We start from the raw sequence: 25,264 nt of genomic DNA on the forward strand, positions 1-25,264 counted from the left end.
AGAGCACCACAAACCCCTCTGTGCAATCCATCAGCATTTTGTGATCTCAGGGTAAAAAAAAAAAGAATCCACTTGTGCATTCCAGACTCAATGGGGATCGGAAACAGATGAAAAACCAAAACCCAAAACTGTTGCCTTGCAGGTCTGTTAACAAGGGCAGTCTGCTGGAAACAGGCACTTATTTCTCTTCCAAGAAGTGGAGTAAAATGTAGACGTCTCTAGAAGGCTTTGATATAATTTATTTACCCTCAGGCATAGAGGCCTGTATTCACTGCGTTGCCTCAAGAATTATTTAAGCAGGTTTTAATGTCACCATTCCTTCCAATGCTCGGTGGCTGGTTCCTTGCCCCGCACTCACTGCCCTCCACACATTCCCACTTGATTCTGCCTCCCCCGAACCTGCCCTGCTTTTATTTTTGTTGTTCTTAACAGCCGGTCCCCTTCCTTTCCATCTGTCTCTAACATCTATTTTCAGGTTATGGCTCAGGCCCTTCCTCCTGCAGCCCTATTTAGATATTCTCAAACAGCTGAAAAATAGGGGTAGCTTCTAATAGTTGCTGGAATTAATAACGGGATTCATGCTTCTCTGGAAAAAAGCCAATGGTTATAAACTTAGATCTATTTGCAAAATGGTGTAATATAAGGTCAACAATTATTTTACTACTTATAAGACAAAAATACATGAAGTTTGATCATTTCCTTTTATGTATATACATAGTTAATGTGTTTTAGTCGCTCAGTCCTATCTGACTCTTTGCGACCCCATGGACTGTAGCACACCATGCTCCTAGGTCCATGGGATTCTCCAGGCAAGAATACTGGAGTGGGTTGCCTTTCCCTTCTCCAGGGAATCTTCCTGACCCAGGGATTGAACCCAGGTCTCCTGCATTGCAGGCAGATTCTTTACCATCTGAGCCACCAGAGATATAGTTAATGGGTCCTTTAAAATGACAATCTTATAAACAGTAGTCTTTCAATGGCCTTTATTGTTGATGAATGGCTTAGTATTACACTGTGGTGAATGTTTCTACTCATTAAATATTTGGGTTTCCAGCTGAAGGACCCTGGGACCCCTCCCTCCACCACACACAGCAGAGCCTCACTATACACCTGTCAAATACAGCAAACGCATGGAGTGTGTAGTCAAGACTCAGACAATTTATTTTACTGAATTGAGATTCAAGTTCAACTAAGCATTCTAACAGGTAACAAGATTCAAACATCAGAGGAAAATCTCTTTAAAAAATCACAAGCAAGCAAGCTCACACAGAATCTATGGGCCACCAGATGAACTTCCATTTTATTCTCAACACCCATCCGTGTGGAGTGTCTCAAGGTGAGGTTGCCAAACATAGAAAGTGATACAACAGCACAATTCCCCAAGGGTAATTATTCTTTGAATGGAAAACATCATTTAAATCAAAAACATTTAGAGATGCTCCTTTAGTTTGTATAATTCCTAACCTTGAAATAAAATCTTAGTAACAGAACACAGAATTCTCCTTGGTTGGTCACCTCATTCACTACGGAAGAGGACAATCAATAAAAATTGTAAAAAAACATAACCCTGAAAGAGAAATAAATAACTAAATAATTTAGTTATAGGTAGTTCTGCTGCACTCATTGCACGTAACCACACAAAATTCTAAAGCTGATTTAAGAAAAAAAAAAAAAGCTTGGAAAACGCAGTTGCCTGTTTGAGTTTCTTGCTAAGTGGCGCATGCTTCTTAGATGGAGAAGTATCCTACGTAGGCCTGAGTTTCAGATTTAAACACCAGGTACTCTACAGCTTTCCCGCCTGGGTGCACAGGTATGGTGACAGGAGAGCAAGGGGTCTCCCCAGCTTCCAGGGTGGGGAGCTGCAAAAAGCCAGTGGTTTAGGGTGAGAATGTGCAAAAACCACTGGGATTGATCAGTCTGTGATGTCGCTGCAGGGACTGTAAAGTCTTCAAGAACATTCTCTGGAGCTTTAAAAAGGAGCAGCACAGGTAGGACGATGAACAGAAGCGTTTACTTGAGGAATTTTTCCACCAAACAGAGCTAACACAGAACACTGCTCTTTGCGAGGCTTTCAGCAAGTTCCCTCCCACCCATCTGATTTCTCCTGCTTTCTGTCACTGAAAGTGTTCACACTTTACTGCCTTCTTGGCCAGCCCTTAATTGACATTATTTCTTTGTTTCCAGAATTAGGCCCCTCCTGTGCCTGCAGATGTCACAACAGGGCAGAGTGAGTGCCCTCCCTCCCCGCCCCCAACAGCATGTTTTAAATTTGGGTTTGGGGAGGGGGGAGTATGTTATCTGGTTTATTAGAAAACCAATCTTGAAAAGTCCTCTCTAAAGGGACACTGAGTAAGTGTCTGAGGCTCTACAGGTCACATGTAGTCTCTGGTGTGTATCGGTTACTTTTCCTTTAATGACCTTAAAAAAAACTGAAAACACTTTCTCAGCTCGAGTCTCTCACATTTTCCCTGTGGGTGATGGCTTGCTAAGCCTCTGCTTTGATGGGGTACACAGCTCCGAACTATGCAAAGTACACGGCCACTGTGCCTTGGGACCCTAACCTGGGGACTCCTTCTGGAGACTGAGATAGGTCCTGGCAGACAGATGTCAAGCTTGCATCTTCCATGCTGGTCTCTGCTGCACTCTCCAAATGTACAGAGCTGGACCACATTAGCACCCTTTATCTAAAAAGTGGCTGTTTACTGTAGGAGGTCTTAATTTACGCCCATTTAAACCTACCTGTGCTAGCTTATCTTTGTCATGATCTGAAAGGCAAAATCTGGGAAATTTTCATCCTGCAGGTTAGGGCCTTACTACTCCACATGGCTCGTGGCAGAAAAGCTAACGTGTAAACTTACTTTTTATTCATCACCAATGCCACCTACAGTCCACAGGGCAACCCCTCTAAAAAGTCAAGGAGAAGCATGCCCGCTCTCTCTACCCCTGGGGTACTCATGACACAGCTCATGGTGTGGCTGCGTCTTGAAAAAAAACAGTGTTTACCAGGAACCAAGGAATTAAACAGCTGGAGATCAGCATTTCAGAGGCTGGATTTTTTTTGAGAGATACCTGTCTCCATCCTCTCTGAGATAAGTCTCTCTACACATGAGATGCTATGACACCATCTAGCTCCTCCAACCTTCTTGATATCTGAGAGGCAAACTTTCTACCAACAATTTTTCCATTTTAGAATATTCACTTTGAAGAGCAGGATCAGAGGATTTGCATTTCTTTCATAAATGTGTAATCTTTTAAGTTATCAACATATAGTATGTCAGGTTTTTAAGTAATTACTAGACAAGATGAATATCCAATTTTTTTTCTAAATTAAATAAGGGCTTAAGAACCTGAATTCTTTCTCTCATCAGTGATTCTTTTAAAAAGCAGCTGATGACTCTCAAAATATAAATCTGTTACCAACTAGATGGATTTACCTGTTGTGGAGTTAAGAAATAGTCTAGGGGCGTGCATGCATGTGTACACACACACACACACACACACACACACACCGTCATCTAAAAAACTATGTATGAGAATGTCCAAAGTTTCTGAACTAAATAAATAGGTAAAAAACCACCCATCTCACAGACACTAATCCAGCTGTCCTTTTTAGGTTTTTGTTTGAAATGTCAAATTTGTTTTCCTCAAAATGTGAGTTGATTCTTCTTTCTCTTAGTCCTGTGGCTTTACAGTGGCCCTGCCAGCACCACCTCAACCACAACAGTCAAGCCAAGTCTCTGAAATACGAGGGCAGGAGGGATACCAACTTGAAGGAGGAAGAAACGAGAGCACAATTAAATAACCACAAATGAATGAGAAATACGGACATGCCAGTTGGCAGACACCAGCTCTAGTTTTAACATTAAAACCAGTGAAACTATGACTTTTCCAACTCAGTCAAAAACATAGTGTTCTAAGGGCGCTGAAAGATGGGATGAAGGAAGTAATTGCCTGTGGTTGGTACCGAGGACTGATGTTTTTCTAAATGAAATGAAATGCAACAGTAGACCCTGAAGCGTGTGCTTTTAAAAGTGGTAGCACTGCACTCCCTCCCTCTCCCACTGGTGTTGCATGCGCGCGCACACACACACACACACAGCACTCTGGTCATTTTCACATTTTTTCAGGTCTCTTCCTATCAATTTTTAAAAACTGCTACCTCTTGGCGCCTATACCTATCTACTGTGGATATAAATGGTTCTGGTTTTTTAAACCTGCAGAGAAAATAAACAGTAAGAGCCCTGAACAATAAATAAAACTAAGCATCTCCCTCTTTAGGTGAGAGCTTTCGAGACAGAAACAGGGATGATCGGTCCAGTGAGAACGTGTTCTGGTTCTGTGAAAGAGTCACCCCTCAGGCTCCAACTCCCCTGACAGAGGACAGCCTGCTGTTTTCCTCCAGTATCAAAGTGCATCTGTTTAAAATTGAATATGCCTTAGAGAACAACCCAAAATCTTTGTAATTTTTGTCAGACAGTCTATGCAGCAAAAATGAAGTGATGCTCCCTTTTCTCGACTCCTCCATTCAAAGCTGTACACAGAACAGCTGGACGCAATACTTCTAGGACAGCACAGTTTACGAACAGTGCGGTTTGGTTTTGTTTCAAGGAACAAAAAGGAAAAGGAAAAACAAAACTAACTGAGAATGAAGAGGAGAAACCCTGAGGCAAAAATGGCTTTTCCTGTAGAGTCTTCCGGGGGCTTGGAGTCCGGTTCATAAGGTACCAGCTATCTTCTGGGACGGAAGGCCTTCCTCCAGCCAGACGGCGGCGGCTGAGCCGCTGCGTGGGGCCCGCCGGTGGATGCGCCGCAGCCGCAGTAGGTAGAGGAGGATGGCGAGCAGGACCACCAGGAAGCAGCCGGAGAACAGGTAGTGGTTGTACACAAAGGAGAAGCCCCGCCAGTGCGCATGGCTGGCCCGGAAGGCCTCCTGCTGGATGTCTCTGCCCCAGAAACAAGAACAAGCAAGACGGCTAACTAGGCAGGCAGCAGATGCAAGGTGGCGGTGCCCAGAGACAGGGCAGGGGGGACCTGGTTTAGTACTCGGCTCTGCAGACAGAAACCATCAGCTCTGTCTCCCAGACCCGGTTCCCTCACCTCTAAAATGCAGGATAATGTGCCCCAGCAGAGGGTGGTTCTGAGTATGAACACGGTAACACATGAAAGTTTATTCATAAGTCTGTAGCTGTTACCAACACTCTGGTTTGGGTAACAAAAATCAGAGAAAGTTAGAACTGTGTTTCACTAATACACAGAAGCCAATGTGGAATCAAAGCACATGTTTGTGATCAGTAATACCTACTTCTCAGTTTCTGCTCTTAACCCAGCTAAATGTGCTGCTGGGCAAGGCTTAATTAAGTGAAGGGAAAAACAAAACCCAAACCAGCTAATCCATTTATTTGTGAACCAGGGTTCTGATGTGGGGGTCAACTGACAGCCAGGTCTGAATGTGACAGGGGAAGAAAACACATCTTTATTTTGGGACCCTGGCTGCAATGCAGTGTTTCCACTGAGTGTGAGTGCAGACGAAAACCACTGCAGTGTCAGCAGGACATGTGAGTTCCTAGTGCAACTCACAGACCTTTCACATCACACTGGGGTGTTCTGCAGATGCCTCAAAATACCATCAGCAGGTATCACTACACTGAAATTCCATAAAGAAGAACATACACTACAAATCACAATGTTTGGTAAATATATTGCAATAAACAGTTTCCTCTATAAATTTATGCATTTATATTATGCACTAAAAGCAAGATTTCAGGAAGGGGTCCAAGGCCATAAGGGTTAAGGACCCTGGAACAGACCCATGTGTTGGGGCCAGGCAACGGACAGCTGATGACAATGGGAGGGGAGGATGCACCCGTGTGGAAGACCAAGTGAGAAGCCCCCCCTCGCTACCCCTCCAACCCCGCCACGCTCCCAATCTGCCCACAGCCAGCATTAACAACGCCCCAAATGCCCACACCCACGGCTACCAGGATCCCTCAGATGCAGAGAAACACCTTTGGCTGGACTTCTGTTACCAGATTCCCAGCCTTACCTTAAGGGTAAGAAGCGGGTCCTGTAGAGGATTGCTCCGAGAGTCCACTGCACCTCCTTGTCATAAACCTGCAAGGCTGTCTTTAAATTTCTGTAGTTGACAGGAAACGAGAAGCCCCTGTGGAACACCTCAAACATCCAGGCAGATTTGAAGCACTGATACCTACAAATGGCACAGACATGAAGGGGACTGAGTCAGTGGTCCACACACAGCTGTGTGGTTGGTCTTGCCCTCTGTGATCGACGCAGGTGTGCAGGCTTCACGAGGCTGGTCCTCTGAGGGCCGAGTCAGCATCTCCAGCTGATTCGCTTGGTTTATACTCCTTGTCCCACATCTTTCACCTGTCAAATCGATTCGCCCATGAAATCCGATCTCTATATAATTTAATACGTGGTGCACATGAGAGACTTTTTCCCTTCGGCTTTCCATCATTTAACTCCCTTCTGAATAAATACTGAGCAAGAGTCACCTTCTTTGAACTTCAGTTTCTTTTTTTATATAATGAGAACATGGGAGGGTCCTTTTTGGCTCTGATAGTCTATGATTTTAAATATTTATCAGAGGCTTGCTTTTTGCAAAGTGCTGGGCTAAGCAAGTAATACGATATCATCATAAATAATAACATAGCCAATGTGGTTAAGCAAAGGATTTTTAAAAAGCAACAAATACCTATAAAACAAAACAGAATATGATAAATGTGCCAGAGTCATAATGAGGGCTCTGGAGACTCCGAGAGAGGGACGGAGCCTGGCTGAGTGGACAGAGGAGAAAAGCTCTGACCTCTGACCTCTGGGCAGTGCATCAGTGGCAAAAGATGCACAGGAGAGTCCCAGGTGGAAGGAAGACCAAAATGGAGTCCAAGACTACAAGACATGTTTGGGTGAGTTTTTGCCATCCAACTGAAAGGACTCCGGGCAGATGCGGAAGATGAGGGACCGATGAGGACGCAAAGGTAGACTGGGGCCAAGCCCGGACACACAGTTTCTTCAACGTACCCTGGGCTCTCTGTCCATGACTTACTTGAGCCTGTGGAGGTCGGCGTGAGAGGCATACAGTCCTCGGTCAAAGCGTTCCCGCAGGATCGACCACTTCGTGGCACAGTAATCCTGAAAGAAATTTCACCCCAAGTATATCCCTAGGAAAAGTTTATTAAATTTTTTTCATTAAAAAAAAGTGTTGACCAAATTCATATTCATATCCTTCCAATTAGGAAACACAAGCTTAATATATGTCCATATCCCACGAGGACATGACACACACTCCGTGAATGCTTCACTGATGAGAGAGACAATGCTTGTTTTTCATCTTAAATTTTGGTCAAGATCATTGTTACAGAGAGTTTCACTGCCCACAACCAACCTCTTCCAAAGCTGCTGAGTTTCTGCCCCTGTAACTGCATGTGATGGGCACAGATTTTGGAAAAGTGAAGTTGTGCCTCAGCTGGTTCAGACTTAACACCTAGGTCCATGGTTACATGGTGTTCTGGGAACTCAGTGTGTGTGCAGTTGCTCAGTCACGTCCAGCTCTTTGCGACCCCATGGACTACAGGCTCCTCTGTCCCTGCATTCTCTAGGCAAGAATACTGGCGTGGGTAATCATTTCCTACTCCAGAGGATCTTCCTGCCCTAGGGGTTAAACCTGGATCTCCTGAGTCTCTTGCATGGGCAGGCGGATTCTTTGCCATGTGAACCACTAGGAAAGCCCCTGGGCACACTGGGATGATTACAAGACATGGGAAAGAGGTGCCACCTTTTCCTGATGTCACTTGTACAGAGGTATTTATTAAGATCTAAGACTTACTGAACACTGTGTCAGCACCTTTTCTGAATGTAATGCTTAAAACAGCTCCTTGACATGGCTGCTATTCTAACCTCTGTTTAAAGGGTGAAGAAACTGAGCCTCAGAGAGGCAGTGAAACTCAAGAGGGGGGACACAGAAAATATGGTGCTCAGCCTGGGGTGAGAGGGTTAGGACACCTGTCAGGCAGAGGAAACACCATGGCCAAAGACAAGAGGGAAGGGAGTGCTGACAGGAGGGAAACAAATAAATCTCTGATACAATTAGAGCATAAAGTGCTGGGTGGGGAGATGAGGCGGGGCGAGGGCGGGTGCGGTGGACACACTAAGGTATTTGAAATTCATCCTGGAAGCAAGAGGAAATGCTGAAGACTCTGAAAAGGAGACCAAGGTGCTGCACTTGGGTTTCAGACGGAACATTAAGGAGTGGTGCAGAGAATGAATGATGGGAGGGAGACCAGAGCAGGAGGACCAGAGGGAGGCTCCTGCAGCAGTGCAAGTGACAAGAGTCCAGGGCTGGGACAGTGAGAGTGGACAGAAAGCAGGGAGAGCAGGGGCTGAAAAGTTATTTCTGACGCATAATAATATGCTAAATGACTGTTCTAACGGGGTGTACGTGAGGGGATGCATGAGTGACAGGGGGAGGGGAGGGGGACTGGATGGCTTGTGATGCTCTGATCGAGACAACACAGCGGAACAGAATGGGGAGACAGGAGGGGTTATTTGGAGTTGTGAGGGCTAGCAGGCACTGCGTAGGGGTCACATGTGGAGCCTCTTTCTGGAAGGCAGCAGCAAACCATGCATTCAGATGAGACCAGCCAAGAACCTACAGGTCAGAGGACCAAGGGAGGAGACTGCCCAGGCTTGGAGCCTAGGGGGCTGTCAGGAAGGCAGGGAGAACAAGAGAAGAGGGGTGCTGGCAGCAAAGGGCAGGAAGCTGTGAGGAGCTGTGGGGCCAGAATTACACTATCACGTGTGGGAGCCAGGATGGCAGGGCAGTCCATTGGCTCACGGGGGGTGTTTTGGCTTCTGCTGTGACTGTCCCTCTCACCTAACCAAGGCCCAGCCAGGGCTGCTAAGGCGCTGCACACAGCCTTCTGCCATCTCCCAGGTCCTGCTCCAGTCTGGGCCTGTCGCTGCCTACACCAGCTCCCTGGGCAGTTACCTTGGCGGCTCTAGTAAATGCTGCGGCGTCATAGTCTCCGCCCATCCGTAACACATCTTCTGTGCAGTAGTAGAACTCAGAGAAGCCGTAGAACTCGCTGTTCTGGAAGTGAATTGGAGGCTGGTAGACCCCGTTGAGGGAGGTCTGTGTCTCGTTTGTTTTGTTCATGAAAGGCTGGATGGTCTCCCGGCACAAGTCAAAGTCCCCTGTCCCCCGCAGGTACAGCATCTGTCCGTTTTGCTGGATTTTGTCTTTGATATCCAGGGGTAGGCAGGGGTCCAGGTGCGGAGTGTCAGGAGTTAGTCCGGTCTGTTTCCCCAGGAGTCTACAGGACCAAGAGAAACTTCATCATGAGACTGACAGAAAACTGTGAAGAAGAAAGTGGCTCCAAGTCAGTGTTTCCCAAACTCTGTCCCGTGGAACACAAAAGGGTTTCAGGAAAAATCAAGCTAGAAAAACACAGACTTGAGCCCTTCCAGGAGATTCATAACACACACCTGAGCATAGCAGACACCTAAACGCGAGCCAGTGAAACTATGACCTGGTCAGATCACTGATGCTTTCTGTCTGACGTCCCCCACCGTCGAGGGTACAGTTAGTAAGCTCTTCCGTGTCTCTTGGTCACTGCAGTCCAACGCCCACTCACTGTGTTATTCCCAGCCCCATTCTGGCCACAAATGCCTGTGATTTTAATTATATACAGATGAAATGTGACTGTAAAAAGAGGCACTGGTCTTGTGAAAACTGGGTCAGATAACTTAGAAAAATATGATAAAGGCAAAATGCTAGAAAACTGGTGTCAAATTAGGTATTAGCAAGATTTTTTAAGTTTGAAAAAATTAGTAAAAATCTAGACAGAAAATAGCATCAAACTGCTTCACAGATGTCTTTAAGGCCTTGGTATTCTTGAAAGAAAGCCAAAATGGTATCAAATGAGTGGGTGCAGTGCCTGCCAGAGAAGTGACAGATGCAGCCTAAGAAAAGCTTTTAGTCCAGAGCAAAAGACTGGCAACTGAGTACACAAGTTAGAACAAAATGCTGGAGGTTGATCCTATTTTTACGATTCTCTGCTCTAACTGAATTTTTCAAGGTAACCAACTACTGATCTCAGCTGCAGCAGATAACAATTTTACTGCACTGCAGGCTCTGAGAAGTCCTGTAGAAATCTTCACACTGTTTACTGACATGCTCTATTCTTATTAGCTCCCAACGAAATGTCCAGATCTGTCATCCTACTGTGCGTCTTCACCGCTAAAGAAAAGCTCAAGTTATGTTAGTGTTTGACACCAGGAAATCCCATGGGCCTAAAAGGTATTTCTATTAGGAGGGCACCTGAATTTGACATTTAGTCACTGAAATTAAGTCAAGGTTTTACCTGACACTCCACTGACATAAGATGAGGGCAACTCAAAATGGATGTGCATGTAATAAATTAAGATCTTTGCCATTAATTTAAAATATTTGAGTAATTTAAAAAATCAATCATCATTACTAATGGCAAAGAGATAAATATGCATTTGAAGGCTCAATTCATGACATATGTAAAAAGTGATGACTAATATTTATAATGACTATATAAATCTAGGATGAGCTAAATGTGTATCTCATGCTACAGGTTTTACTTGCTCTATGTCTAAATTAAGAAGTACTACTCCACAGCCTACTATACAACCTTCTTGACATTAAAATCAATTAGTAAAAATTAGGACTGCAGAAGAAAGTATTTCTCCAAAGTTCTAAATTAAATGTCACTTATAAAATATTTCTATTTTAAGAATATTAAAAATAATTTACCAAAGTATGCTACAATATGCCATTTTTAAAAAGAAACTGGGACTACTTACTATCTCTTACCTAACACTATTCAACTAACATATAGAGCAGACAAAGAACAAATTTTTACTACTTTTCCTATTCACACATGTGAGTTTCTGGAAAATGAAGAGCTAAATGGCTCTGATTTGGACTTTCTTAAAGTTTAGGCCTCCACAGGTTTATTAAGATTAAATTGTAGTCAATATTTTATAATACCTTTATAAATGGAGTATAAACTTTAAAAACTGCGAATCACTATGTTGTACATCTGAAACTTACATAATATTGTACATCAACTATACCTCAACAACAAAAAGGTCAAACTGATCAAAGAAATACACTATCATTTAGCTCTAAAATCAGGATTTTTCCCATCAAAATTGTTACATCAAAACAAACAAAACAAAGCATAGTAATTAATAACTCTTTACATAACCCCAGATTTCAGTTTTTTTAATTCATCCAGATGGCTTTTTTGTTCTAATGGACTAACTCTAAATAAATATTTGGTATATACTTAAACATATAAAATAAATTTAAATTGATAAGGTGTTTTTTGATATTTTCTATACCAGAAATCTTCATAAACTCATTTTTTAAAATGTTACTGCTAAAGATGCTTAAAATGACAAACTTTGACTTCTGGATCATTTCTTTCTTATGAGTAACTTCCTTCTTACGGTCATATTTACCGCATAACCGCCCAGGCTGGTTCCCACGACATTAGGCCGTCTCATAACTCAGCGCCACCACTGCATCCTGTGGGCCTCCAGGAAATCCGAGTGGCCCAGGTGCTGAGCTTCCCCAGGGCTTGGCACTCTGGAATAGCACCACCCAGGGCTTACAAGTATTTAACATCCTGAGAGCGAGACCTCTAATCCAGCAGTGAAGCCCTGGGTCTGAGAGAGGAAGCCTCCTTCAGAGCCTGGTAGGCTGGGGCTAAAAGCAGGAGCCTGCTGCCCTTGCATCTCTTCCCCAGCTCAGCAGGCTGGGCAGTAAACCGCTAACAGTGCCGACGTTCTTCTGCTGACTAACTTCGCCTGGGTATGTCTTCTATGAGGACAGACCTAGATTTCAAAGTCATGGCTGAGCAGTGGAAGGTGCTTTACCTGTTCTTCTGAACTGTGCTGGCAAATATTCTGTCTTCATACCTCTGTCGAGCAGCATTGCCACCAAACCCAAGAAACGTGGCCACATAGACACGGTACACATGCTCGGTTTGGTGAATGTCACACCCCAAGTTAAATTCAGCCAACAGGTTCTTAGCTACTTCTTCCTGCAGATGTAAGGGCCACAAACTTAAGTATTTTAAGCAAAAATAATTACTTCCTTCTAAAAAGAGGGATCCTGAAAGAGTCTCATCTAAAAGGAGCAAACATTTTGCTCCTGCATTTCCCAAGGATCCTTCTGAGCATCTTTCCTACTTCAACATGACAACCCTGACTTAAAAACTTTCAGGTGGGCTGCACATCTGTGATACCAAAATGACTTTGTGAAAAGGATGTTAACAATGTGATCTAGTAAATCTGCTTAGGAAATCCTACACTATGAAAATAATCTTCAACACTGAAGTCTCTATACACAACCATGTCCTTTGCAATTCTGTGACAGAAAATACTAGATGCCACTGAAATACACAATTCCAGGGAGGGGTTAGTTATTATGGTAGCAGTTTATGGAGGAACATGCTGATGTACTGTTCAGTAAATGACAAAACTCTGGACAAACAGTTAGATTATAACAACCATATTTTTAAAAACTATGAGGAGGTAAAAAAAGAATGAAAGTAAATAAACCAAAACACTATCTTTTTTTTTTTTTTGGATGATGCATCCATGGGAAATTTTTATTCCTGATTTTTCAGTATTTTTTTCCAAATTTGCTTTTCCGAATTTCTTGCTTTGAGGGGAAAACGTGACTTTTTACCAAGAGTGTAATAGTTTCTAGAGGCATGCCTGGATGGGAAGTAGGAAACACAAATTGTAATACTTGAATTTACAGAGCATTTTTCTAAGGCACTTAATAAACACGTCAAAAACACATCAATAATGTTTACTGAGTTGACACAAGGTGTCTGGCAGGGCATTACAAAATATACTATATGTGCTACCTCGATCAGTTTTGTAATAATCCTCTGTCAGAGACACTTGCATTCACATTTACAGCTGAAGAGCCCTGCTCAAAAAGGTGAAGTGCCTTGCATAAGGTACCACAATGAGAGAGGACAGGGTGACAATGCAGCCCAAGCCTGTCCAGCTCCACTCTTTTCTAACCACTCACTCTGCTCGTATTAATCTACAATTGAATGGAACAACGAAAGACACAGAGCCACTCGGGAACCCATCTGGACCGCCTCTACTCTACACAAGGCCGCCCAGCCTCCTGGGAAACTCGAGGCAGAGGTAGGGGTGCAGATAAACGACAGAGTGAATCACGAGTTGAGAAACCCGGAGCAGTGGATACAAACCTCAGTCTTTACCAGAAAAGTGGAAAGCTGTCTGACCACACATCCTTGCCCCCCCACATAAAAGTAATTTTTCCCAATTACACTTAAGAAATCTGACGCTATTATATTAAGTTTTACGATACCTGCTGAGAAAAAAAGTGACTGGAAACAGAAATAAAAACTCAGGTGTGTGGCTGACATACACACCAAAGGAAAATTCTACGTAAGTTCAGAAAACAAACCAGCTGACTTCAATGAATAAACACAAACGGCTTAGCGGAGGTTTGCCTTGGTTTTCTGCCATCTCCTGTCGCCTGGGGTGAGAAGGCAGGACCCTCAGCAAGCACAGTAAAGATGTGTTCAGACTCAGAAAACAAAACAAAAATGGATGGAGACATGTTAAATGAAAACCAAACCAAAAGGAAGGAAATTTGTACAGATAATAACCTGCTGTGAGGAGGCAAAGCTTACAGTTTTGGGTACTTCGTATGCTATCTGGGTTGACACGCCTCCCATGTCTAGAATACCAGCTGTTCTTTTACGAAGAATGGCTTCACTGCTTTCACTACCAGGGATGTTAACTTCCACTACTGCCTCGTCATCTGGAAAGAACAAGAAACATCCATTGGAATGGGAACAAATGCAGGGAAGCACAATCTTGCAAACAGTCATCCTGCTTTCATGGTGGGTTCCAGGGTACCTAGGAGACAACCCGCTCCTCCCCACTAAGATCAAGTTCACTCAGTGACAGCAGTGCCTCCCACGCTGCTCCTCCACACCCAGCTGTGTCACAAGACTCAGCTCCTTTTCTACACTTTGGATGAAACAGAGAAAGACACAAGGTTCAGTTAGACACATTCACTGGAAACACAATACTTACCATCTTCAATATGCTCAAATCGTCCAAGGACAAAATTAATGCCAATCCAAGCATAGACACCTAAAGACATTGTAAGAAGAGTAAAGTTTAAAAACAGTTTATGTAATTCTGATCAGTGCAATCTGTGCAGACATTTATTTTTTCCCAACAAGCTGTGAAAACATTATCTGAAGAAATGCACTTTTACTGGTGTATTTTATCTTTTTCCAGTGGTTTTCTAAGAACTCTCAACTTCTAATTCTGTAGTTTCATACTATTTGCATGTGTTGAAAATATAATCCCCTAGGCCCTAGTGTTGGAGATTGTTTTGAAATACCGGAGTTTTCACTTTGAGGCTAAATCTATCAAGTGCAAGGTTTTAAAAAACAAGTGAACTCTGATTCTTCCACTCCTTCATCCCACGCTCTCACTCAGTTCCCAAGTCTGATTCTCTTTTTATAACATTTTCTATATCTGATCCTCACCTGTTTTCATTATTGCCTTTATTTAATCTGGTATAGAGATTTAATTGACTTTCTTGTTCCTACTCTCCCATTCCAACTCACGCTATTCTCTACTGGACTGATCTACAGAACAAAGTCAAAACTCCAGAGTCCAACAATTCAAGACCTGTCCAACTTTTCAAAACTGAATAAATTTGACGTGTAACACCGTAAATTTAAGTGACACACTGTGTTACTTTGACACATTTATATATGATTGCCCTGGTAGCAATATTATCATCACATCATTACAGTACAGTATTACTGTCTCTATTCACTATGCCATGCATTAACTCTCTACGGCTTATTTATCTAGTGTTACAAGTTTCTACCCTTAAACATCATTAATCTTATCTCCTACCCCCATCCCCTGGTAACCAACATTTTACTCTGGGTTTTGACTTTTTCAGATTCTACAAATAAGTGGCATCACATAGTATTTGTCTACTTACCCCGCTTAGTATAATGTACAAAGTCCAACTATGTCAAAAATAACAGGATATCCTTCCTCCTTTCTTATGGTGACATAAGATTCCACCGTGTCTATGTACCACATCTTTAATTTGTCTGTTGATGAACACCTGAGTTGTTGCTCTATCTTGGCTATTGTGAATAACACTTCAGTAAACGTGGGAGTATATGCATCTTGTCAGAATTCTATTTTCATTTCCTTTGGGCATATACCCAGAAATATAAATGCTGTGTCACATGATACCCCTAATTTCACTGAAAGTTAAGTGAAAGTGAAGTCGTTCAGTCATGTCTAACTCTTTGCGACCCCGTGGACTGTAGCCCACCAGGCTCCTCCATCCATGGAATTTTCCAGGCAAGAGTACTGGAGTGGGTTGCCATTTCCTTCTCCAGGGGATCTACCTGACTCAGACGGTAAAGCATCTGCCTGCAATGTGGGAGACCCGGGTTCGATCCCCAGGTAGGGAATATCCCCTGGAGAAGGAAATGGCAACCCACTCCAGTACTCTTGCCTAGAAAATGCCATGGATGGAGGAGCCTGGTGGGCTACAGTCTATGGGGTCGCAAAGAGTTAGACACAACTGAGTGACTTCACTTTCACTTCACTTTCAATGAAATTAGGGATACCATATGACACAGCATTTATATTTCTGAGAACTTACTTTATTGAGGAACTTCCGTATTATTTTCCATAGTAGTAAATCAATTTATATTCCCATCACTCGTGTATAAGGGTTCCCTTTTCATCCAATTCTCATCAGAACCTGCTATCTCTTGTTTTCTTGAGGATAGCCACTGTAGCAGGTATGAGGTGATAGCTTACTGTGGTTTTATGTTTTTTTGATTATTAGTGATATTGAGCATCTTTTCATGTGCCTGTTGGCCACTCTGACACCCTCTTTTGAAAATGTCTATTTAGTTCTGCCCATTTTAAAATCAGATATTTTTGTTGTTATTAAAGTTTTATGAGTTCTTTATATATATTTTGGATATTAACCACTTACATGAAAGATGATTTGCAAAAGGTTTCTCCTATTCTGTAGGCTATCTTTTCATTTTGTTAATTATTTCTTTTTCTGTGCAGAAGCGTTTGAATTTGACATAGCCTATTTGTTGATTTTTGCTTTTAGTGTCTTATCCAAAAAAATCATTGCCATGATGAACGTCTTCCTTTCTTGGAGCTGTATGGCATCAAGTCTTATGTTTAAGTGTTTGATCCATGAGACAGGGGTCCAATTTCATTGCTCTGCATGTGTTTTTCCAGGTTTTTGAGCATTATCAGTTGAAGAGACAATTTTTTATCCATTAAGTTTTCTTGGCTCTCTTTTCAAGTATTAACTGACTGTATATGCCAGGATTTAATTCCAGGCTCTCTATCCTGTTCCATTGGTTGCTATGTTTATTTCTGTGCCAGTACCACACTATTTTGATTACTATGGCTTTGGAGTAGAGTTTGAAACTCAAACACTACTTGATTGGCTTTGTTCTTTTTTCTCAGGATTGCTTTGGCTATCTGGGGTCCTTTGCAGTGCCACCCATAATTTAGGATTGTTCTATCTCTGTAGATAATGTCTTTGGTATTTTCATGGGGACTGCACTCAATCTGTAGATGGCTTTCAGTAGTAATAGTAATATTAACTCTTCTGATCCATGAACATGGAACATCTTTCCATTTGGTTATGGCTTTGATTTTTTTCAGTTAAGTCTTGCCAGTTTGCATTGTACAGATCTTTCACTTCCTTGGTTAAATTTATTCCTAAGTATTTCACATTTTTAATGCTTCTGTGGGTGGGATCGTTTTCTTTTTTAGATGCTTCATCATTAGCATAAAGAAATGCTAATGCTCATTTTGCATCCTCTTTACTGAAATAGTTGATAAATGCAACAATTAGTATTTTTGACTGAGTCTTTGGAATGCTTTGTATATGAATGCACCATCAGCAAAGTGCATTACCTTTGCTTCTTCCTTTAAGGATGCTTTTCTTTGCCTTACCTAACTGCTCCAGCTCGGACTTTCAATATATATTAAACAGGAGTAAGAAGAGTGGGCATCCTCGTCTTATTCTTGATCTTTGAGGAAATGCTTTCAGTTTTTCTCCACTGAGTATAATGTTAGCTGTGAGTCTGTCATATATGGCCTTTATTATGCTGAGGTCTGTTCCTTCTATACCCAATTTATTAAGGGTCCTTTTTAAAAAAAAAATCAGAAAGGATATGCTTTGTCAAATGCTTTTTCTGCATCTATCGAGATGAAGTGACTTTCATCTTTCATTTTACTGATGTACTACATTTATTGATCTGCATATTTTCAATCATACTTGTATCCCAGGGATAAATCCTACTTGGTCATAGTGTACAATCCTTCTAAAGGGTTCTTTTTTTAAAACATAGTTTTATTCATTTACTTATTTTTGGCCGTGCTGGATCTTCACTGCTGCACAGGCTTTTCTTTAGCTGCAGTGAGTCGGGACTACTCTCTAGCTGAGGTTCATGGGTTTCTCATTGTGGTGGCTTCTCCGCTTGGAGAGCACAGGCTCTAGGGCGTGTGGGCTTTGGCAGTTGCAGCTTCCAGGCTCTAGAGCACAGGCTCAATAGTTGTGGTACACAGACATGTGGGATCTCATGACATGTGGGATCTTCCTGGAGAAGGGATGGAAGCCGTGTCTCCTGCATTGGCAGGTTGATTCTTTACCACTGAGCCGCCAGGAAAGCCCTAAAGTGTTCCTGAATATTTCTAGAAAAGCCTTTCCTTCTCCTTCATATCTGAAGAATAATTTTACTGGATAGAGTATTTTTGTCTGGCAAGCTTATCTTTCAATACTTTGAATATGTCATTCCACTCCTTGGCCTCTGTAGAGTTTTCCCAGAAAAATCCAGTGACAGCCTAAAGTAGGTTTCTTTGTAGATTACTGTCTTTTTTCCCTGGCTGCCTTTAAAACTTTTTTCATCACTCTTTTGACAATTTTAATATGTGTCTTAAAGGTCTTTTGTGTTGAAATAACAAAGTGTTTCCTTTAGCTCTGTGGACTGTATATCCAGCTTCTTCCTCAGGTTTCGGAAATTCTCAGCTATTATTTCTCTGAATGCTCTCTGCTCCCTTCTCTCTCTTCTCCTTCTAGGATATCCATGAGTCTTATGGTGGCTTTCCTAATGAAGTCTGACAGTTAAGGGGTTCTTCCCTTTTAAAACAATCTTAGTTCTCTCTCCTCTTCCACCTGAAACATTTCTATATTCTTACCCATGAGTTCATTTGCTCTCTGTTCCATCTGATGTACTTGACTTCCAAGCTTTCTAATGCATTCATCTCACTGACTGAGTTCTTCAGCTCCAGAATTTGTTTGGTACTTTTTCAGAATTTCAACCTCTTTGGTAAATTATTTTGTTAATTTTATTCCTGAGGTCACTGTACAGTCTTTCTGAGTTTTCTTGTAGCTCGCTGAATTTCTTCCTAACAGCTGTTTTGAATTCTTTATCAGTCAGATTGCAATAGTCCATGTCTCTAAATTTAGTTGCTAGAAAACTGGTTTTTTTTTTCACTTGTGATATCACATTACTTGATTTTCACAGTGTTTGATGAAAAGTGTCTCTTCACAGCATTTGAAGTAGTGAATGACTTTCTTATTTAAGTAAAGCTTTGTTTACATTCATTCTAACAATTCAACACATTGGTAATTCGAAGCCTTTGTTTTCTACAAGGTGGCGCTACAGCACAGCTTTTGGTTTCTCTTACCTTAGCTGCCTCATCACTAAGGCTGGGAGCATAAACATTAAAAAAGCCAGTGGCGAGGGAAAAAAAATGGATGGTGACACAGCTGGGGAGATGTATGCTTCGCACCTGGGGTTTTGGGTGTGCTAAAGAGAACAGAATCCTTGAGTGGGGGAGGACATCCCCAGAGGTCCGTGGGCTGTCTTCTTGCAAGAATCCCATAGCAGACAGCAAGAAACTGGTCCTTTCAGTTCTTTCTGCCTTCTTCTCCTTTCTTTCTCTGCTCACAGTAGCTGTGGTCTCTCCAGCTGTACTACTCTCAGTCAGGTTAATTCACCATCCCAACTCATCACCTTCACCCACCGCCACCTCTGCCAGAGAGGGCGTGCTGGCCCAGGGCCACTCCTGCTGCTGCTGCCTCTGCCTGGCTCTGCAGACTCCTCTGGGATCCAATCCACCCACTTTCTTGGGCACAGATGAACTGATCTCTTGGGTGTCCTGGTGTGCTATGCATAGGCACTTTTTTCCGGTTATGGATATCCAATTAGTTGCAAATCAAAGGGGAGAGAGAAAAGGAACCATGCACGCCACCATGATGCTGATATCACCAAGACCCATCTAACCTATAACATTACCATGACCTTTCAAAAGGGCCATCATCCCATCAGATTAAAGTATTCTTATTCCTCTGTCCAGGGTGCAGCTTTTCTAACCTGCGTTGACTTAAATCATTTTTTCTGCCTAGAATGAGTTTCCTATCCCTCTCTCAGAGCCCTAGCCTTACCAGGCTTTGGCATGCTGTGTTTATAATTATCCCTTGATGCCCAGTTCAAATGTCACTTTCTCCATGATGCTTCTAGCTAAGGAAAAAAAGTCCCCTTCCTTTCAATTCCCATGATAGTATTTCCTTACTTCTATATGGCATATAAAACTGCCTTATATAAGCAGCTGTTTACCTCGCTTGTCTATAAACAGTTCAATGGCAGTATATGAATTTCACCTAATTTTTGGCGAAATGATAGATGATTTTGAAATAAATTCTTTTTGGTCTCCATCTCTAACAAGCTATTCCCCAAATAATTACACTGACTTGCCATTTCATTCTCAAGTAGAATTATTTCTTTGAAAACAGAAGATTTTTCTCAGTGTATCAAAGTGAAGAATAATTTCCCTTTTCTAGTAAATAAATCAGTAGAAGCTTCCAACACCTCGATAATTATCATAATTTCAGAAAGTTGTATAACTTAGGCAAGGAACACAAACCTTTTCTAGCAAAATAAATTCAAAATATGTTTCCTAAATGTGAAGACAAACTTAGTTATTTTTTAATGGCTTAACATTTGGATTATAGAGACTAGTCATGTTAAAAACTAATATTACCATCTAAAAATTATATTTGAAGGCTATGGTTTCCCAAATTTTAAGATGTTAAGAATAATTTAATAAAGTGTATAATGTGGAAGACTGGGAGGACTTACAGGAATAGCTTCCCAAATTTCAAGTTGAAGACTAATATACTAACCTTCTTGTTTCCCTGAAATTACTTCTGCATGAGAGTCAGAAAACAGGAAGTCAAAGTGCACAGGGATGTCAGTCAGAAGGTCTTCCAGAATGGCTTTCTGCTGACTGTAACACAATCCCAAAATTTACATGTCAATATATTAAATCCTAAATTTTTCTGTTTTAAAAAGAAAAAACAAAAACAAAAAACCCAAACCCTATGGCTCTGGTATATCCTGTGTGAAAAAAGTAAAATTTAAAATCAAAACAATTCACTGAAAAGACTGTTTAAGAAGGAATTTTCAGAAGTTGTTTAAATTATGTGATTCCTAGATATAGAATTACAACTGCAAACAATCCTTAAACTAAGAAAATAAAAAATCAGGTTTTTTTTAATGACAACTTTACAGTTTACTCTTCACAGTCATATATAAATACATTAAAAGGTATTTTGTGAGTTCTGACTATAGGTCTGGTACTGTTCCAGATTTGAACAGAGAATTTTTAATGTCTTCCTTTTGATGACGATGGTGATGGAAGAGGAAGACGAGGAGGCGGGAGAGGAGGGGTGAAAAGGGAGAAAATCCATCACAGCCAACACGACTGGCCTGGCAGGCCCCGCCCTCGTGGGGAGGATCACCTTTCGGGGAGGATTCTCATTCCAGCCGTGCAGAGAATGTAGAGAGGGGTCTCTTTGTGTTTTGCCCGTGGAACATGCTCTGCAGCAAAGTTCAAGAGTGGAGAAATGTAATCACTGACTTTCTCTGGAGAAGTCGCAAACTCTGAAATGCCTACAGAAAAAGGAGAAGTCCTTTAAATTAATAACCAACATATACTGGGTTGGCTGTAAATGATGGGGATACTACAAGTTCAGTCCCATGCTCTCTTCTCAGTCATCAAACACAGACCTAACTGAGCAATTGCTATGTGTCTGATACTTGGGATCAACTGCATGTCAGCTTGTCTCTGCCCCTAAGAAATATATCCACACTAGCCTCAGGCAAGTTCACTCTCTCTCACAGCTGCCATCACCATCTCTGTCTCAGATCTCTGAATCTTTTTTTTTTTAATTGTTCATACCATTCCTTTAATGTTCATGAAAACAACAGTGATGACCACTTTTATTTCTAATAGATCTCCAAATCTTAATTGCAGCCATCCAGATCTCTTCCCTGACCTCTGATCATACTGACTTTATACTGATCATACTGAAAGTTACTGATCGTACCCGTAACTTTCCACGGGACACAGCCATGTCCTTGACCTCACAGCAACATATGCAAATCCAAACTTAACTTCCACTGCAATCCTGCTTTTGCTGCCTGCTACTCACCTTAGCAGCCCCAGCTGAGGGCCCTCATCCCCAACAGATATTCTGGATCTCGCTGATCACCTATCCTTGGTTCTGCTCACATTATTTCACTTCTCACCATCTCTTCTGGATACCACCAGCCTCGGCCAGCTTGCTGCAGCACAGCCTAATCTCCAGTCCTGGCCATCCCCAACCACTCTCTAGAAGGTGTCTCCTGCTTTGAGATCCTCCGGTGGCTCAAAGCCCTCTGAATAAAGCTCAGCTCTAGAACAGCATAATAGACGCTGCACACTCACCCATCCCACCTCCTGCCACACTCCTTCCATTTGGCTCCAACTACACTGCATGACATTTCTGTAATGCTTCGTATTCTGCCCTGAGGGCCCCTGTACCTCCACCAGGAAGAACTTTCTCTTTGACTACCCCTCTCCTTTCTCCCTCTTCACCTGGCTGACTCCAGCTCACCCACTGAGCTACATCCTCCCTGGAAGTCCTCCCTAACAGAACCCTCCCTGAAGGTGAGCTCTCATTATATTCCATGCTCACCCTCCCCTCTCAGTGTATATTCATTCCACCTCACTGAAACTCGCTATTTACTTGTCTGTCACATTTCAACTGGAAGTGTCTCGAGGGCAGAAACTGTGTTTTGTTCAAAGTTAGTCTCAGTACCTGACACAGTCCCTGGTAAACAGGAGGTGCTCAGCAAATATTTGCTGAATGAGTATGTAAGTGTTCCAGCTGTCATTTAGCCTATAATATTAAAGCTGAGGGGGATTTTAGAAATCCAAAATTTATTCCACAAATTAGGAAACTGTGGACTCAAATTAAGTGATCTGTCAGAGCAATGAGCAGCAAACAAACTGAAAGCCAGATTTTTTTGGATTCCATATACAAGAACCTTTCAATGGTCACCAAGCCCAAAATTATTCAGTACAGTCACTCAGTCGTGTCTGACTTTTTGCGACCTCATGGACTGCAGCACACCAGGCTTCCATGTCCATCACCAACTCCTGGAGCTTGCTCAAACTCATGTCCATCAAGTCGGCGATGCCATCTAACCATCCTCTGTCATTCCCTTCTCCTCCTGCCTTCCATCTTTCCCAGCATCAGGGTCTTTTCCAATGAGTTAGTTCTTCCCATCAGGTGGCCAAAGTATTGGAGTTTCAGCTTCAACATCAGTCCTTCCAATGAACATGCAGGACTGAACTCCTTTAGGATGGACTGGTTGGATCTCCTGGCAGTCCAAGAGACTCTTGAGAGTCTTTTCCAACACCACAGTTCAAAAGCATCAATTCTTCGGCACTCAGCTTTCTTTATGGTCCAACTCTCACATCCATACATAACTACTGGAAAAAAACACAGCTTTCATTACACAGACCTTTGTTGGCAAGGTAATATCTCTGCTTATTAATATGCTGTCTAGGTTGGTCATAGCTTTTCTTCCAAGGAGCAAATGTCTTTTAATTTCATGGCTGCAGTCACCATCTGCAGTGATTTTGGAGCCCAAAAAAATAAAGTCTGTTACTGTTTCCATTGTTTCCCCATCTATTTACCATGAACTGATGGGACCAGAGGCCATGATGTTAGTTTTCTGAATGTTGAGCTTTAAGCCAACTTTTTCACTCTCCTCTTTTACTTTCATCAAGAGGCTCTTTAGTTCTTCTTCACTTTCTGCCATAAGGGTGGTGTCATCTGCATATCTGAGGTTATTGATATTTCTCCTGGCAATCTTGATTCCAGCTTGTGCTTCATCCAGCCCAACGTTTCTCATGATGTACTCTGCATATAAATTAAACAAGCAGGGTGACAGTATACAGTCTTGACAGACTTCCGATTTGGAACCAGTCTATTGTTCCACGTCCAGTTCTAACTGTTGCTTCTTGACCTGCATACAGATTTCTGAGGAGGCAGGTCAGGTGGTCTGGTATTCCCATCTCTTTCAGAATTTTCCACAGTTTATTGTGATCCACACAGTCAAAGGCTTTGGCATAGTCAATACAGCAAATGTAGATGTTTTTCTGGAACTCTCTTGCTTTTTCAATGGTCCAGCGGATGTTGGCAATTCGATCTCTGGTTCCTCTGCCTTTTCTAAATCCACCTTGAACATGTGGAAGTTCACAGTTCACATACTGTTGAAGCCTGGGTTGGAGAATTTTGAGCATTACTTTGCTAGTATGTGAGATCAGTGCAACTGTGCAGTAGTTTGAATATTCTTTGGCATTGCCTTTCTTTGGGATTGGAATGAAAACTGACCTTTTCCAGTCCTGTGGTCACTGCTGAGTTTTTCAGATTTGCTGGCATATTGAGTGCAGCACTTTCACAGCATCATCTTTTAGGATTTGAAATAGCTCAACTGGAATTCCATCACCTCCACTAGCTTAGTTCATAGTTATGTTTCTTAAGGCCCATTTGACTTCTCATTCCAGGATGTCTGGCTTTAGGTGAATGATCACACAATTGTAGTTATCTGGGTCATGAAGATCTTTTTTGTATAGTTCTTCTGTGTATTCTAGCCACCTCTTCTTAATATCTTCTGCTTCTGTTAGGTCCATACCATTTCTGTCCTTTATTGAGCCCTTCTTTGCATGAAATGTTCCCTTGGTATCTCTGATTTTCTCGAAGAGATCTCTAGTCTTTCCCATTCTGTTGTTTTCCTCTATTTCTTTGCATTGATCGCTGACGAAGGCTTTCTTATCTCTCCTTGCTATTCTCTGGAACTCTGCATTCAGATGCTTATGGCTTTCTTTTTTCCTTTGCTTTTTGCTTCTCTTCTTTTCTCAGCTATTTGTAAGGCAGAGGAATAGGACGGGGAGACCACTTTCCCCCTACATATTTATCAAAAGATCATTTGAATGCTGAGCAACTTCCACAAAACAACTTCTGAATACTGTCAGAGGACACCAGGCACCCAGAAATGCAGCCCATTCTCTTTGAAAGGAGGTAGAACAAAATATAAAAAAGACAAAAAGAGAGACAAAAGAGTTAGGGATGGAGACCTGTCCTGGGGAGGGAGTCATGAAGGAGGAGAAGTTTCCACACAGTAGGAAACTTTCTCACAGGTGGGTCTGCGGGGAGTTCTGGAATATCAGAAAGCAACATAACCGGGAGGTAAAAAAACCCCACAGAATACATGCCTAACTACAAATGCAGAAAGGAGAACTTTCCTGTGAAAGGCTCTAACCTAACAATCTAATAGGCAGCCTGGCCTGCTCACAGAACAAAGGAGAGGGAATACCAAAGGAGAGCAAGCAGGCTCCCTACCAGCCCTTCCCAGCCCAGAGGCAGAGAGGCAGGTTTGCAATAGTCAGAGCTGGAAGGCAAGGGGCTGCTACAATCTCAGCCCCAGGGATGGCATCTTCCACCAAACTGTGAGCAGGCTCCTAGCTGCCTAACCATGTCTTCCTGAGATCCTAGATGGTTGACATTCGCCAGGAGGGTCGTAGCCCGAGATCAGCTCTCCAGAGGAGACATACGGCACACCTGAGACGGTATCCTCATGGCACACTGGGGGAAACCAAGCGGCTGGGACTGGGGAGGTGATTAAGACACGTGGGCCACCTGGGACAGTGTGCTTGCCAAGCACCTGGCTGCCTGAGCTGCTCAGACCTGGGAAGGGCACAAAACACACGCCCAACCCACAGACACTGA

The 25,264-nt window shown here is 42.5% G+C and overlaps 1 protein-coding gene across 1 annotated transcript in view; it reads right to left on the minus strand.

The window, feature by feature from the left end:
- Nucleotides 1-1,113: 1,113 nt before the first annotated feature.
- The window catches only part of ENTPD4 (ectonucleoside triphosphate diphosphohydrolase 4), a 36,925-nt gene continuing 12,774 nt past the window's right edge, over nt 1,114-25,264 (minus strand). The window contains exons 5-13 of the mRNA XM_068973507.1: nt 20,945-21,095; nt 20,327-20,430; nt 14,146-14,205; nt 13,737-13,867; nt 11,929-12,095; nt 9,005-9,329; nt 7,064-7,149; nt 6,044-6,205; nt 1,114-4,943 (exon numbers count right to left, since the gene is read on the minus strand). Coding sequence (XP_068829608.1) covers nt 4,715-4,943; nt 6,044-6,205; nt 7,064-7,149; nt 9,005-9,329; nt 11,929-12,095; nt 13,737-13,867; nt 14,146-14,205; nt 20,327-20,430; nt 20,945-21,095 — 1,415 coding nt within the window. The 3' untranslated portion in view covers nt 1,114-4,714. The remainder of the gene's footprint in view (nt 4,944-6,043; nt 6,206-7,063; nt 7,150-9,004; nt 9,330-11,928; nt 12,096-13,736; nt 13,868-14,145; nt 14,206-20,326; nt 20,431-20,944; nt 21,096-25,264) is intronic.

This window comes from Capricornis sumatraensis, chromosome 6 (genome assembly GCF_032405125.1).
Source record: "Capricornis sumatraensis isolate serow.1 chromosome 6, serow.2, whole genome shotgun sequence".
In the NCBI taxonomy this organism is placed as follows: Eukaryota; Metazoa; Chordata; class Mammalia; order Artiodactyla; family Bovidae; genus Capricornis; species Capricornis sumatraensis.